Source organism: Notolepis coatsorum (assembly GCF_963971535.1).
Source record: "Notolepis coatsorum genome assembly, chromosome: 9".
Lineage (NCBI taxonomy): Eukaryota > Metazoa > Chordata > Actinopteri > Aulopiformes > Paralepididae > Notolepis > Notolepis coatsorum.
Genome location: NC_140173.1, coordinates 122,592,555 through 122,606,716, shown reverse-complemented (window position 1 = coordinate 122,606,716; position 14,162 = coordinate 122,592,555). Strand labels below are relative to the sequence as shown.

General features: G+C 44.0%; 1 protein-coding gene across 1 annotated transcript in view; it reads right to left on the bottom strand.

Moving 5' to 3' along the window:
• LOC311234492 (bifunctional 3'-phosphoadenosine 5'-phosphosulfate synthase 2-like) overlaps window positions 1-13,552 on the bottom strand; it is a 41,759-nt gene extending 28,207 nt beyond the window's left edge. Inside the window, exons 1-5 of the mRNA XM_084321705.1 lie at window positions 13,339-13,552; window positions 6,266-6,380; window positions 4,868-5,103; window positions 4,093-4,231; window positions 1,567-1,685 (exon numbers count right to left, since the gene is read on the bottom strand). Of these exons, the coding sequence (XP_084177831.1) occupies window positions 1,567-1,685; window positions 4,093-4,231; window positions 4,868-5,103; window positions 6,266-6,380; window positions 13,339-13,365 (636 nt within the window). The 5' untranslated portion in view covers window positions 13,366-13,552. The remainder of the gene's footprint in view (window positions 1-1,566; window positions 1,686-4,092; window positions 4,232-4,867; window positions 5,104-6,265; window positions 6,381-13,338) is intronic.
• Window positions 13,553-14,162: the final 610 nt, after the last annotated feature.

The following is a 14,162-nucleotide window of genomic DNA, read 5'->3' as shown; positions in this document are numbered from 1 at the left end:
AGGGACCCTGTCGGCCACCCGCCCCCTGCGGACGGGTGTCCCCCAGGGCTCGGTTTTAGGACCCCTTCTCTTCTCCCTCTACACTAAATCACTGGGTAACATTATCACGTCTCATGGCTTCTCCTACCACTGTTATGCCGACGATACTCAACTCTTCCTCTCCTTCCCTCCCTCAGATATCCACGTCTCTGAGCGGATCTCGGCCTGTCTGTCCGACATCTCCGCCTGGATGACGACCAACCACCTCAAACTGAACCTAAGCAAAACAGAATTGCTCCACCTGCCGGCCAAATCCTCCCCCCTGACCGACCTTTCCATCACAGTCGAGAATGCAGCTGTGACCGCGTCCCCGACCGCCAAGAACCTTGGTGTTGTCCTCGACGACCAGTTGAACTTCTCTGCTCACATCGCAGCGACAACCAGAACCTGCCGATTCCTCCTGAGCAACGTCAGAAGGATACGCCCCTTCCTGACAAAAGAAGCCACCCAACTCCTCGTCCAATCAACAGTCATCTCCCGCCTCGACTACTGCAACGCACTGCTCGCTGGCCTCCCGGCCACTGCCACTAAGCCTCTTCAACTCATTCAGAACGCAGCGGCCCGCCTGATCTCAAACCTACCGAAGTCGGCCCATGTCACCCCACTTCTTAGGGACCTGCACTGGCTCCCCATTGCTGCACGAATCCGCTTCAAGGCCCTTGACCTAGCATACCGTGCGGCAAAGGGAACTGCTCCCGCCTACCTCCGGTCAATGGTCTCTAACTACACACCCTCAAGACCCCTACGCTCTGCATCTTCTGGCCGCCTCAGACCTACTCCTATCCAAGCTCCGGGAGGGTCATCAAAGAGAAGTCGCCTATTCTCAGTCCTTGCCCCACAATGGTGGAATGAACTACCCACCCCAGTTAGGACAGCCGAAACACGTCCAATCTTTCGCCGTCGACTAAAGACTCACTTCTTCAACCATTATCTGAATTAAAAAATAAAAATAAAAAATCTAACCCTAACTAACCATACTGTCATGCACTTGTCCTAATAAACTAACCTACACTGTAGCACTCAACACTTTGATGAACATTGTTACTCAGCTGATAGAGTTGTGCTCTTCCTGATGGCTTGTCGTACAGAACTTGTAAGTCGCTTTGGATAAAAGCGTCAGCTAAATGACTAAATGTAAATGTAAATGTAAATGTCAATGGCTGCCATACACTGGCACCAGGCACACATCACACTACACAATGGCTGAACGGCTCAGGAGACAGGGATTGATATCAGACAATTAAGGGGGAGGGATGATTAGGTGGCCTTGATGTCAGAGACCTGATTTGGGAATTTGGCCAGGAACGTCGGGGAACCCCCTACTCTTTGGGATAGGCGTCTTGGGTTCTTTAACAATCGAATTCAGTCAGGACCTCGGAAATCCCAATATGCACACAAATGTCCGTATATAACATTCAGCTAACAAATATAACAAATGGTCTTAACTAATACAATGACGACAAAGACTGTTATTTAGTGATTGATTAATTTCAGAGGTTTGTGTAGGAGACACGTTGTCATGCACACCTGTTCCTTCAGCAGCTCCAGCATCTGCTGGATGCACTCGTTCACAGTCAGCTCTCCGGTCTTCAACACCAGGTCTGGGGCCTCAGGCCGCTCGTAAACTGAGTCAATACCAGTGAATCCTGAAAAACACAACGAGGCAATGTCCTTGAAAAACACTTCTTTTTTGTTGTTGTTGTTCTTTCAAAAATGTTCTTATGTACCCCAGTTGCTATAGCATGTACATATTTGTGTTTTATTACAGGTATATGTTCATACATACCAACTATTTTGCATGTTTTATTCTCCATCCATCGATCATCCATAGCAACACTACTATCACCTACATCCACGGGGGATCCCTCCTTGAACGGCCCTTCTAAGGTTTCTCTCCTCCACATTGCCTGTGGTGCTTTTTTCCTATTGCTAGGTTTTTAGTGAGTTTTTCCTTACCTTCACTGGGGTATGTCTGGGAGTGTCCCCTTAACAATTGTATGTATTGAGCTGTACTGTACTGTACCCATTCCGCAATCTGTTAATACAGTTTTCAATCAATCAATCAATCAATCAATCAATCAATCAATCAATCAATCAATCAGTGTTGTTTTGGATTTCATGGGTTTTTTGTTCTTGATTTATTGTGATGTTTCTTCTTGACTTGTTTAAAGAAGACTTGTCCAGCCCCATGGGGATATTAACGTGTGATTGCTCCTTACAAATACATTTGATTTATTTAACACACCGTTTTCTTCCTCTACTTTTACTTTATCTTTCCACAATCTTGTCCCACCCAATGTTAGCCCCCAAAACATCCTGTTGCCTTCAGACACCATGGAGGCAAAGTGCGCTCTTCCCGCCATGTCATTTCACTGGGTCTTCAGGTGAACGGAGTTAGGTATCGTGTCATTGTGTTTGAAGACTATAAGGTTTCCATGCCAGAGGTAAGATAGAGCCTTAAAAAACAATGGTATAAAGCAGGTCAGCATTTATTAGGCACGAGTGCCACCATTGGCACGTGGTATCCTAACCAATGGCACGCTAGCAAGTGTGTAAGAGAGGAACCTTTTTGGAAATGTTGAAGTGTCCTCTTATCCCCATGCAGAGTTACCTCTTTCACAGCCATTGGCCTGTTATTTATGGTAGGTTGACTGATATATCAGGGATATTTCAGGGTCAGAGCCAATCAGAAGGGTCAGTCTGTTGTTGTTGTTGTTGTTTGCCGAACATTGAGTGTTAAACGCCATTATGAGACCATACATGAGACAACTTTTAAAGGATGATACAGACCAGGCTGAATGTGTCCAGGTATGGCAAGCAAGCATCTCATAAAGACGACAGCATTCTTGTATAGCGCTTTTATATAATTATGAGAGGAAAATGTTTATTAAAACTATTGCTATGCACGTTGCCTATATGGATGGAATAGAATTACAGATCTGTTGAAGATTTACATTTTGATGTAGTGTCATAATTAAACTTAATGTTAACCTTAACACTTTCAGCGCCACGCTAAATCCCCATCTGCGCTGCCGTGGGCCACGCTTTAAAAAGATGGTCATTTTCACGGTGCTTCACGATGTTTGCAGAGCTATATCTATATTCTAGCTATGGAGACAATACTATGGCTCATTTGACAGTCACCATCTCTCGTCCAACGTGCAAAAAAAAATAGTAAATTTTTTCATGTATACGTTCTCGTGTTATCCCGTGGTGAATATTGTATAGTTTCAGAGTGATCCGGGCTAATTCCTGGAAGCGGAGTTATGGAGCGATATGTGCATTTTGCTAAAGTCGTTCGCGTTGCTCGCCTGGACACGATACTATTTCCAAATCAAAGGTATATAATAGGTATTATGTTTCATTATGAAGGCATCAAAGGGGGGGGGTCATTTTGTGATGCTCTGATCATCAGCAACGGCATACGTTTTGGAGTATGTGACATATGATCGTTGCGATCGATGTGAAATCATTGTAGGATCAAAGTAGGTTTGATGTCATATAGTCCTTACCTTTGCTAGGAGGTATTCCAAAATGAATATTCCAATTGTCTGATCGCGATTTCCAGTATTGATGTCCATCGGGTCCCTGACATGAAATGGGACAAACTATGCATCAAGTGTGCTGGACACGTTCCATGTGGCTCGAATGAAGCCTTTCACTTAACCGGGTCCCATTTCTCCACCCGGACCAAAATGTAACACACAGGTTTCAAAGGGTAGGCAATACTGCCACCTAGCAGGATTCGGCTGGCATTGCAATCTCGAGGTCTCAGAATGAGTCCCAATGATACACCGAGGTCCGTGAGACTGTATAGAATATTAAAATCGAATAAAAGAAAAAATTATGAAAACCCGAGTATACTCTGGTTTTCGGGGGTCCTGGCGCTCAACGCATGGCGAGATAACCCGACTATAGTCGTGATTGGCGCTGAATGTGTTAATGTTGATATGGCACACTGGTTAACAAGAACATTTTATAATGGCACTTGTGTATCAAGATGGTTGCTGGCGCCTGGTATAAAGTATACTGAGGTGGACATGAGGGACATACCCTTGATTTCTCCAGCGCGAGCCTTCTTGTAGAGTCCCTTCACGTCCCTGCTCTCGCACACCTCAAGAGGGGCATTGATGAACACCTCGAAGAAAGGGAGTCCGGCCCTCGTATGGGACGTCCTAGCCTCATCGCGATCCTGTACACACACACACACACACACACACACACACACACACACACACACACACACACACACACACACACACACACACACACACACACACACACACACACACACACACACACACACACACACACACACACACACACACACACACACACACACACACACACACACACACACACACACATTCAGCCTCTTAGGGTGAAACCTGTGGCTATAGAGTGGAGACGTTTTTGTGGACTGACCGGCCAATGAACCAACCAACCAATTAAATGTCATCAGAGATACATGATCTGTTAATAACCTTGCGCTAATAGGCTGTATAACTGAGCTAATTAAGAATGAGGATTTATACTAACAGCTGTCTAATATCCACCTTCAGCAAATGTGTAACCATTATTTAGTCAGTGCCTTTTTGAATCCAATGCCTTTTTAAAAATATATATTTTGGGATACCGCTGCCCCAGTTACTTTCTACCAACTACATCATTGGCTCCAGGTCACCCTCCCAAAATAGATAATAATAATAGAAATAGTGTGGCCTGGTTAATAAAAGGTTAAATTAAATAAATCATCACCTCATATGAATTCTTATATCGTATCAAACCGATGGACAGCTATGGAGATATCTTCTGAGCGGCCACTGACCTTGGTGAAAGGAGAGATGAAACTCGTGATGCAGACTAGGCCAGCGTCAGCAAACAGTTTGGCCACCTCAGCGATTCGACGGATGTTCTCTTCGCGGTCCACGGCAGAGAAGCCCAGGTTCTTGTTGAGGCCTTGGCGGATGTTGTCTCCGTCCAGCGAGTAGCAGGGGATGGCGTGGGACACCAGGTACTCCTCCAGAGCAAAACCAATGGTGGTTTTCCCAGCACCAGACAAACCTGGGGTGGGACATGGCGGTTGAGATGTGTGTAGGGATGACAACGAGTGTATAAATGGTTTACGAATGAGACACTGAGTCCCTTTTACATTTAGCTAAGGTCCCGATTGCTTAAAGATCCAGTACAATGATGTTTTTTTTTCTTTTTCTATTGATCTTTCCCCCCCTCCTTTTTCCTCCGATTTTCCCCCATCCCAATGTTAGTCGTTATGCCAATTCCCAATCCCCTTCCTGGTCGCTGCGCACCTACCCCCCACAGTCGGTCTGGGAGAGTGGAGGCTATCACATGCTTCCTCCGACACACGTCTAGCCAATCAACCGCTTCTTTTCACCTGGCAGCGCGGACTCTCACTGAGAGGGTGTAACATGTGGAAGGATCACACTACCCCCCTTAGATCCTATCCGCGCTGAGCAGGCGCCCCGACCGAACTGTAGGCGTCGCTGTTTACAACGACCCGGACCCACCCCGTCAGCTTTCCCACCCTCTAATACTGCCAATTGTATTAGTGTGAACGGCCAGCCAAGCTGGTGACAACACCGGGAGCTGGATTAGAACAGGCGAATCCAGCGTCTCCGGCGTTGGTGACGAACACAATCTCCGCTACGCCACCTGACCGCCCAGTACAATGATGTTTTAATTCAGGCATACATTTCTTATTGTGGAATATTAATGTTATGAGCATCATTTAGTCAGCTTCAGATTGTTTTAATTCATTTGAAGTGTTTTAGTGCACCCTCTCTCAGCAGGCTGGGGGGGTGTGGCCTTCTGTTCACTTGACACCATAGATGCACCACTGTCCTCAGCGTCCTGTCACTCAGCGAGATGTGACTGATGGGCCAATCACAGAGTAACCCGTGTATATTATGGAGGAAACATAAAGGAAGCAGATTGGATATCTGATTGATTTGGTTGATATCCAGGGGGACGACAGAGATCAAAGGGCTTTAATCAGCAAAAGTTCTAACATTTTGGGTCATATTATGTCAACAAACCTTCCGTTAGAAAATGCAACAAGATTGAAAAACAAGATTTTCATTGTACTGAATCTGAATGCCCCAACAACATCAACACATCTTTGATCGTTTTTTTGTCTGTTTCTTTTTCAAGTTGTAAGGGATACTTTACGTACCACATCCTCACAGGACAGTGGGGATATTTTTACCTGTCAGCCAGATGGTACAACCTCTGAAGCCTCCTCTGGTGCCCACCACCTGTCCTCTCTTGCTGCGACTGACATGGTGGGCCTGGTACACTACGTTGGTGGATCTGTTGAGGTCCTGGAATAAAAGGAACACATAGAAAACATGACATATTCAGTCTAGGATGTACCCCACTATTTACCTCTCAAACAGATGTCAGCCTTAACAAAAAGAGTATAGCAAGCGATGGGGTTCTCAAGTTCGTTTATTAGTTGTCACAATAAAATACATGTGCTTTACAGTGAAATGCTTGGTTCTGTATGAGCCCCTGAGAGTGTGCTTCATACAGTAAAAAAGTAAGTAAAAGAGGAATATAAAATACAATATACAATCAAAAGTACAGCCTAAGTACAATCTAAGTACAGTGAGTAAAAATGAGTTCTATACTGATATGTGATGACAAAGCGAGGTGGTCATTTCCCCAGTGTCTCAGGCATTATGACAATGTGACTGTGGGGGAGCGGACTTGTGATTTACTTGTGTAAACTGTTCCTGTCTCACGTAAAACCACGACAAACAGGTGACAGGACAGGGTTAACCCTCAAGATGCCATGTAAATACAACGTTGATGTCATCGTCTGTACTTCTCCCTCTCTCTCCCTTCTAATTTGTAATTCAAACTCAGCAGACTGGTTTTCTACCCTGGCTTAGAGGAGATTTTCTTGTGTATGACTTCTGATGAATGGAGAGACTTACCAGAGGCTTAGCAGTACTTTTCACTATGTTTTAAATAAACAGTTGAAGAAAATTCTATGCTAATGTTCTTGCAAAGCATTTCCCCCCAAGACTAAATGTAAATCCTGGATGAGTATGAAAACATTTAAATTATCCATTAGCACAGAATAATGTAGAGACTAAGTAGACCTCACATAGTCAATGTCGGGGCAAGCTACTCTGAAACCATAGCTTTACAAGCTAGCAATGACTTCACACTGGAAGAAGTTGACCTACATCAATAGCTACCCTGAGGAGAAATATAGTTTGGTAACTAAAAGTTACTTGAAAAAAGTAATATATATTAATAATATCTGCAATGTAATACACAATTACATAACATATACAGTAGTCTAGGACAAAATGAAGAGAAATTATTGCAAAAGATAACACTTAATTGGGATCAGAGATACAGTGAAAACAAAGTGCATAATGTAGACTACTTTCCATTTACACAACAGAAAGAAAAGTGCAAAAATACTGTGTTTTTATGCAGATGGTAACTTCCAACGTGTTTAAGTGGCACCATTTACCCTGACAATGGTCACCTGTCAGCTTGACATGCAGTAAAATCTTTGGCCAGCTGCACGTAGCCATACCTCTTTGGCCTACACTGCTAACGGCTGTAGCCAAAGTGTTACCACTTGTCAAACCAGATGTTTGAGTGTAAATATTGCTTTAGTCATCAGAACCATTGACCTCTAAAGGTTATGTTGAATTATACAACAGGTAGTTCCGATCACGCATTGTGATTGGTCGAGAGCGTTCTAAACAGTGAGTATATTCATGATATACTCACGGTTAAATCACCATGAATATACTACTGCGCTGGCTTTAGAATGTTGTAGAAAGTTTCAACTGCCATTCATCAAACGGAAACTGTGTCAACATGACCTACTCCGCGGACAACGTTACGTTTGATTTAACGTACCCGTTAACCATAAACGAGTGGATAGATAAAGAGGACGGGCCTACATCTACCGGCACTGAAGTCAACGCCACCAAGTCCGCGGCCTGGGCATTGAACTGGCCCAACTCCCGGAACTGTCCAAGGTGCTGATGACTTTCTCCGACTTTCGCTTGCATTAGACTAATACGTCATTAGCTTGCCTTGTCAAGCTTGTTGATAGCCTACTCCATTTGAAATTCCATAGCAACGAGACATCTTTAGGAACTATTTTTAAATGTATGAAGCCGGTTATTGTCATAATCACAGCAAGAGCATTCTTCCTCCTCATCCCCCCTTCACATTCACCACACACCTTCCTCACTCCTCTTCATCCTCCCTTCCATCCACCACGGAAGCCTCACGCCCATATATGGCCAGCACTCCTTCACCCCCTGTCACTCAACTCAGCTGCACCTCATCTCCTGATTCACACGCTGCCAGACACCTCACTCTTCACAGCTGTATCCCAAGACCCTACTTCTACCGGAGGATGCTGACCAGAAGTCGTTGTGGTGTTATTATCATTACCTAGGTACGACGCCTCAGTCCGAAGACCTGCTAGACACTCTCGTGTGATTATTCCCTGTTCTAACATTCCTTCTCTTGTGCCCAGGACCTCCGTTCCAGCGAGCCCCTGTCTGGACCCCTGGAGCTTTACTAAGGAGTTCCTGCTCACTCTCTCGACACAGACCTGTGTCTTCCGTCCGCAGGAGCACTGGAGTGCACCTGCTCTCTTTGCCCCAAGAACATTCCCAATTCCTGTCTGTTGTACATTTCTGGATGTAACTCTTGTCTGCTTGGGGAATACTATTAAATATCCTGAAACGCTCCATTCTCTCCTCTCCTGTGTTCAGCGATTGGGCTCTGCTTAAAACCCATTCTCACAGTTATGTACTTTCAAATTTGAAGGCCGCCAACTTCAGGAGGATGTAAACCAGCATAACTGGACCACATACCACTTAAGCAATAATACAAGCCTTCTGTGGTATGTCGAATATAATATTGCCACCCTTTCACTGCGGCAATACAGAAGGTTAACCCTTTCACTGCCACACAACAAAGGGTTAACCTTCTGTATTGCCTCAGTGAAAGGGTTAACCCGTTGGTAGTGTGGTAGTGAAAGGGTTAAAACACTCGAGTAAAGTACAATCACCTCAAAACTGTACTTAATTGCAGCGCTCGAGTAAAAAATACTCTGTTACTTTCCACCACTGATAATGGCACAAGACTTCCATTCATCCAGCCAGCTCAGACTACGTATGACTGTTCCTATACGGATGGTCCAGCAGCTCACTGGGGCTTCGTTGGCTTCTAGGCGGGAGGGCAGGGGAGGGGGGGAGGGAGGGAGGGAGGGGACCGGACAATGTGACCAGTGTGTTGCCTGGAGCCCAGCGATGATGTGGCAGACTCAGTGCCCACATGCTCGTCCTGTGCAACCGCTCGCCCTCCATCCCTCCAGCCATTCCTTCCCACCATGCACTATACCTCCTCCCTCTCAAAACCCCTTATGCCTGTAAAAAAGGTCTCTCAACACAGCAAATATCTCCATCTCAAAAAGTTATTATAATCCAGTATCGAATCTAAAAAGAAAGCTTAAAAGACGAGTCACTCGTTTCAGGAAATCTCTTGAAAACAGGTTGACGAGTCTCTTCCAATGAGGCAGATCACGCCCACTTGTTTTGAGATGATGTTGCTCGTTTTGAGAACCGTATCGAAAAAAGGGAAATCATTTTGCCACACTGGCAGATATAATACAAGAGGAAATTACCAATACTTTTTGCAGTGTACTGAATTCTGCCTATGAAATGTTTCTCACCCCACCCATCCCACTGGCACTGGTTACACACACAAGCTCCTGTTATTAGCCCTCACGGGTCACTCTCAATCCCCCGTCAGCCTGCTCTAAACAGAGGTCCCTCTCTCCTCTCCCTCTCATGGACACCCACACCCAGCCAACCCCCTCCACCATCTGCGGCTGTCAGCCATCATATATAAAGGTGTGTTTCTGTCAGGAGTGTGGCGAGAGGACCACATACAAAAAAACCCTGTCTTCTTTCAGGATGGGAAGGATCGGTTAGTTTGCCGACTTGCTGTAAGTGAGCACATATACACGCACACACACACACACACCACTTTATGCCTCAACCAACAGAGGAGAAGTGCGTTACATTTCAAAAAAAAGAAAACGTGATTTTTGCTGGACATGGAAACTATGCCGGCCTACAATAGGGAATATCCATAACTGACTCACTGATTGACTGTCGTGGCCAGGTCCAGCTTAAGTAGGCATGCCTAGTCTTTATAGACATTATAGGCTGAAATTGATGAGGATGTAAAGTTGGCTTTGTAGCCATATAGGCAACACTTACAAGGTGACACATTGCTCTTAAAAGAAATACCAGATTAAACCACAGAAAGCATGATGGCGTGCTCTGTCACACACACACACACACACACACACACACACACACACACACACACACACACACACACACACACACACACACACACACACACACACACACACACACACACACACACACACACACACACACACACACACACACACACACACACACACACACACACACACACACACACACACACACACACACACACACACACACACACACACACACACACACACACACACACACACACACACACACACACACACACACACACACACACACACACACACACACACACACACACACACACACACACACACACACACACACACACACACACACACACACACACACACACACACACACACACACACACACACACACACACACACACACACACACACACACACACACACACACACACACACCTCTTGACTTAAACTAATAGTAGTATTCACTCAACCATCGTAGACACCCACTTTTTAGTCCAGCCAACACCGAAGACTCCCGCCTCCATCAAATACTGTTGTTTAACCCTTTCACTGCCACACGACAGCCGGTTAACTTTCACTGTGACAATACAGAAGGTTAGCCCTTTACTATCACACAACCGACGGCGATGGTCCATCATTAGCATCATTAGCTCCGCGGATGCGGAGCTAATGATGCTAATGATGGAGCATCGTCGTCGGTTGTGTGATAGTAAAGGGCTAACCGTCTGTCGTGTGGCAGTGAAAGGGTTAACATAAGATTCCTTCCTTCCTAGAGTCATATGGACACGATGTACCACATGCTGAACCTGTGAGTTTGTGAGCTGCTGAATCTTGTTCTTAGAGCTCCGTCTCCACAACTGCTGAGCCATTTCATTCTGACACACAACTCTACCTACAGGTCTCTGCCCCGTCCCCCACAAGTCTCTGTTATAATAATAATAACTTTATTTGTATAGCACTTTTCATACAGAGGTTGCAGTTCAAAGTGCTTCACAACAGTAAAAAAAAATCCAGGCATGAGCTAGCATAGCAAGGTATGGTAAATCACAGTGTTTCACATTAGGATCTAACATCCTAATAGGCTCTCTATTCAGTAATACAAATAATAAAATAGTTTAAAATGATTAAGTTTAAAAATTAGTCTAAAAATTATAAAATAGAACGGACATACAACAACAGTAAAAAATACAGGCATAAGCGAGCATAAAAATAAAAAATGTAAATAGCAAGGTTACAGTAAAAAGTGTGATAAGATTGTTCAAGCAGATGAAAATGGCCCAGTTAGGAGAATCAACCTTGGCACGATGTACCTAACTGGAAGGTTAAACAACTTTGCTAGATTTAGGTCAAAAGTCATCTTCTCCTCACAACAGAGCATCACTCTATGTCATCCTTGCTTTTTACCCCTCTAGTTCTCTCTTGATCTCATGTCACAAATCTTATGCTTAGGGGTGTGCTTGTGTGTGCAATAAATATAGTTAGCTCAGACAGTTTGCCAGCTAACAAATATACATCTTTTCACGTTTGACAATTTTGTAATTTTCTGTAATATTTTTAGACTAGTTTTTAAATGTTTGCACAATCATGTATCATCATTATTTTCTGGACTGGTGGTTAGACGTTGGAGCTCTAGTAGAGCAAACACACAAGCTTCCAATTATGGTGACTGTACTGTTCCCATGTGCAAGAGTTCGTCTGCCTTCTCTGTTAACAGGGCAAACATATGGAAGTCTCTGCCTACTGGCTTAAAACTGGAGTCCAATGCCAACGTCTTCAGCAGAGGACTCAAGATATGGCTGAAATCAAAGCAGCAGTGCTCACATATGTAGACACGGACTGGTTTTGTCGTTTTGATCATGGACTAACATAATACACAACTAATTTGGATGGAATAGCCAAACAACATTATATGACCCGACAAAGTCAGGGGTCTCCAACGCCAAAAAGTGTCACTTGATGACATCACAAATGCAACTCCTGGTGCACTGACTTCCATCTTAGGGAGACAGGTGTTAACTGTCCCAAGATCATTTGAATAGCACAATGTTTTTTTTTTTATCAAATGTTTTATTTTCTCTTTTTTTTTTTACATGAAACAAGACAAACAATACAGTAACAGTAATAATCAACAATAACTCACAGGACAATAACAGAAATAATAATAACAACAATAATGACAGTCCGGTAATAATAGCACAATGTAAATTCTGTTTTAGGTTGGACTTTCCCTTTAAATTGAGCAAGCATAGTCTTCTCCACTGCAGGGTTTCTTAAAACTATGGGTCGCAGGCCTCTCTCTGGTTGGTCCTCACTTTATTAGAGCAGGCCTCTCAGTTATGTTTTAATGACTGGGTTTTGCCCCATGCCAGACAAGTACAAAAAAAATCTGCTAAATCCAGCACTGCAGACATTTCTGTAAAACCAGGGTTCTGACCATACTCACCTGGAGGAGCGGTATGCTGTGAAGATTTAAACAATTTGATATGCATTTTATTTTATTTTATGAATAGACTATTGATTGCCTTCGAGGAAAAGAGGGTGAGTGTATTTTTTCCTCCGATTCCATATTAACTCACTCGCTGATCGCATCCGTTGTCTTATTAGCATCATGAAATAAAATGTAGCGGATATGTTGATTCATTGATTGATTGATTGATTGATTGATTGAAAACTTTAACAGATTGCAGAATGGGTACAGACAGTACAGTAGGCTACAGCTCAATACAATACATTCGTTACAGTATGTCGACTAGAGCACTTTCTCCACACAAGTCACTTGTTGTTATGTAACCGTTAACTAACTGAACCAGACACTTGCAAGAACTTCACATCAAGGGGTGATTCTTATTCTAACATTTACACATTGCGCTTTTCTCTCCTTTTAGTCAGGAACTATATTTGCCAGATGACAACTTTAAATAAGTGTCTTTTCAATTACCGGTGGCAATCTAACCTCCAGCACAACTTACCGTTCTTAGTTTCTTGACTCCAGACATTGTGCTCTAGTGTTCTGGCCCCAGTGGACTCTGGACCCTTGGCATAGATATAGCTCCGTCTGTCTGGATCCAACAAATGTGTCGCTTGCTCGACTTTATTTGACAACTTTAGCGATATTCATCGATGGACGAGGGCTTTTAAACAAGACTTTCCAAGACACGTAGCATTTCGTTGGCCCAACCTCCATTCCTCCTCCGGATCCGATGTCGACTAAATCTGCATATGACCGACTACTAGCCAATACTTACACTTCACGACAGCATCGGGGGGCTGTGGGTCAGAGCCGGGAGGGTTGAATCGGACTGGCAGAGGAGGGAGTCAGGGAGTGTAGCGGCGTGGAGTGTGCGTGCGTGCGTGCGTGTGTGTGTGTGTGCAATCTGCATACTTATGGAAACTCACTGATATTCAGGAATGTATACTTTACACGCATCACAATACTCGGAGGGGGGCTTCATCTCTCTCGCACACATAGAAACAATCGAAATGGTTCAACATTTTGCATGTTCTTTTACACAGTAATATAATAACTTTATTTGTATAGCACTTTTCATACAGAGGTTGCAGTTCAAAGTGCTTAAAGTGCAGTAGTAGTATAACGCCCTGTTTTCCTTTTACAGCTAAATAGATGCCTATATATGGCGCAAAAGATGACAATGGAGGACGTTTCATTTTTTGTAAAATGTATATTGTCTGTAAATACATTTAGGCAATTTCTAGAGACCGCACTACAGGCCAGTATCTTGGCAGGTATCAGTATCTTGGTATCCGGGTCATTCCTGGCTATTGGTAACTTTTC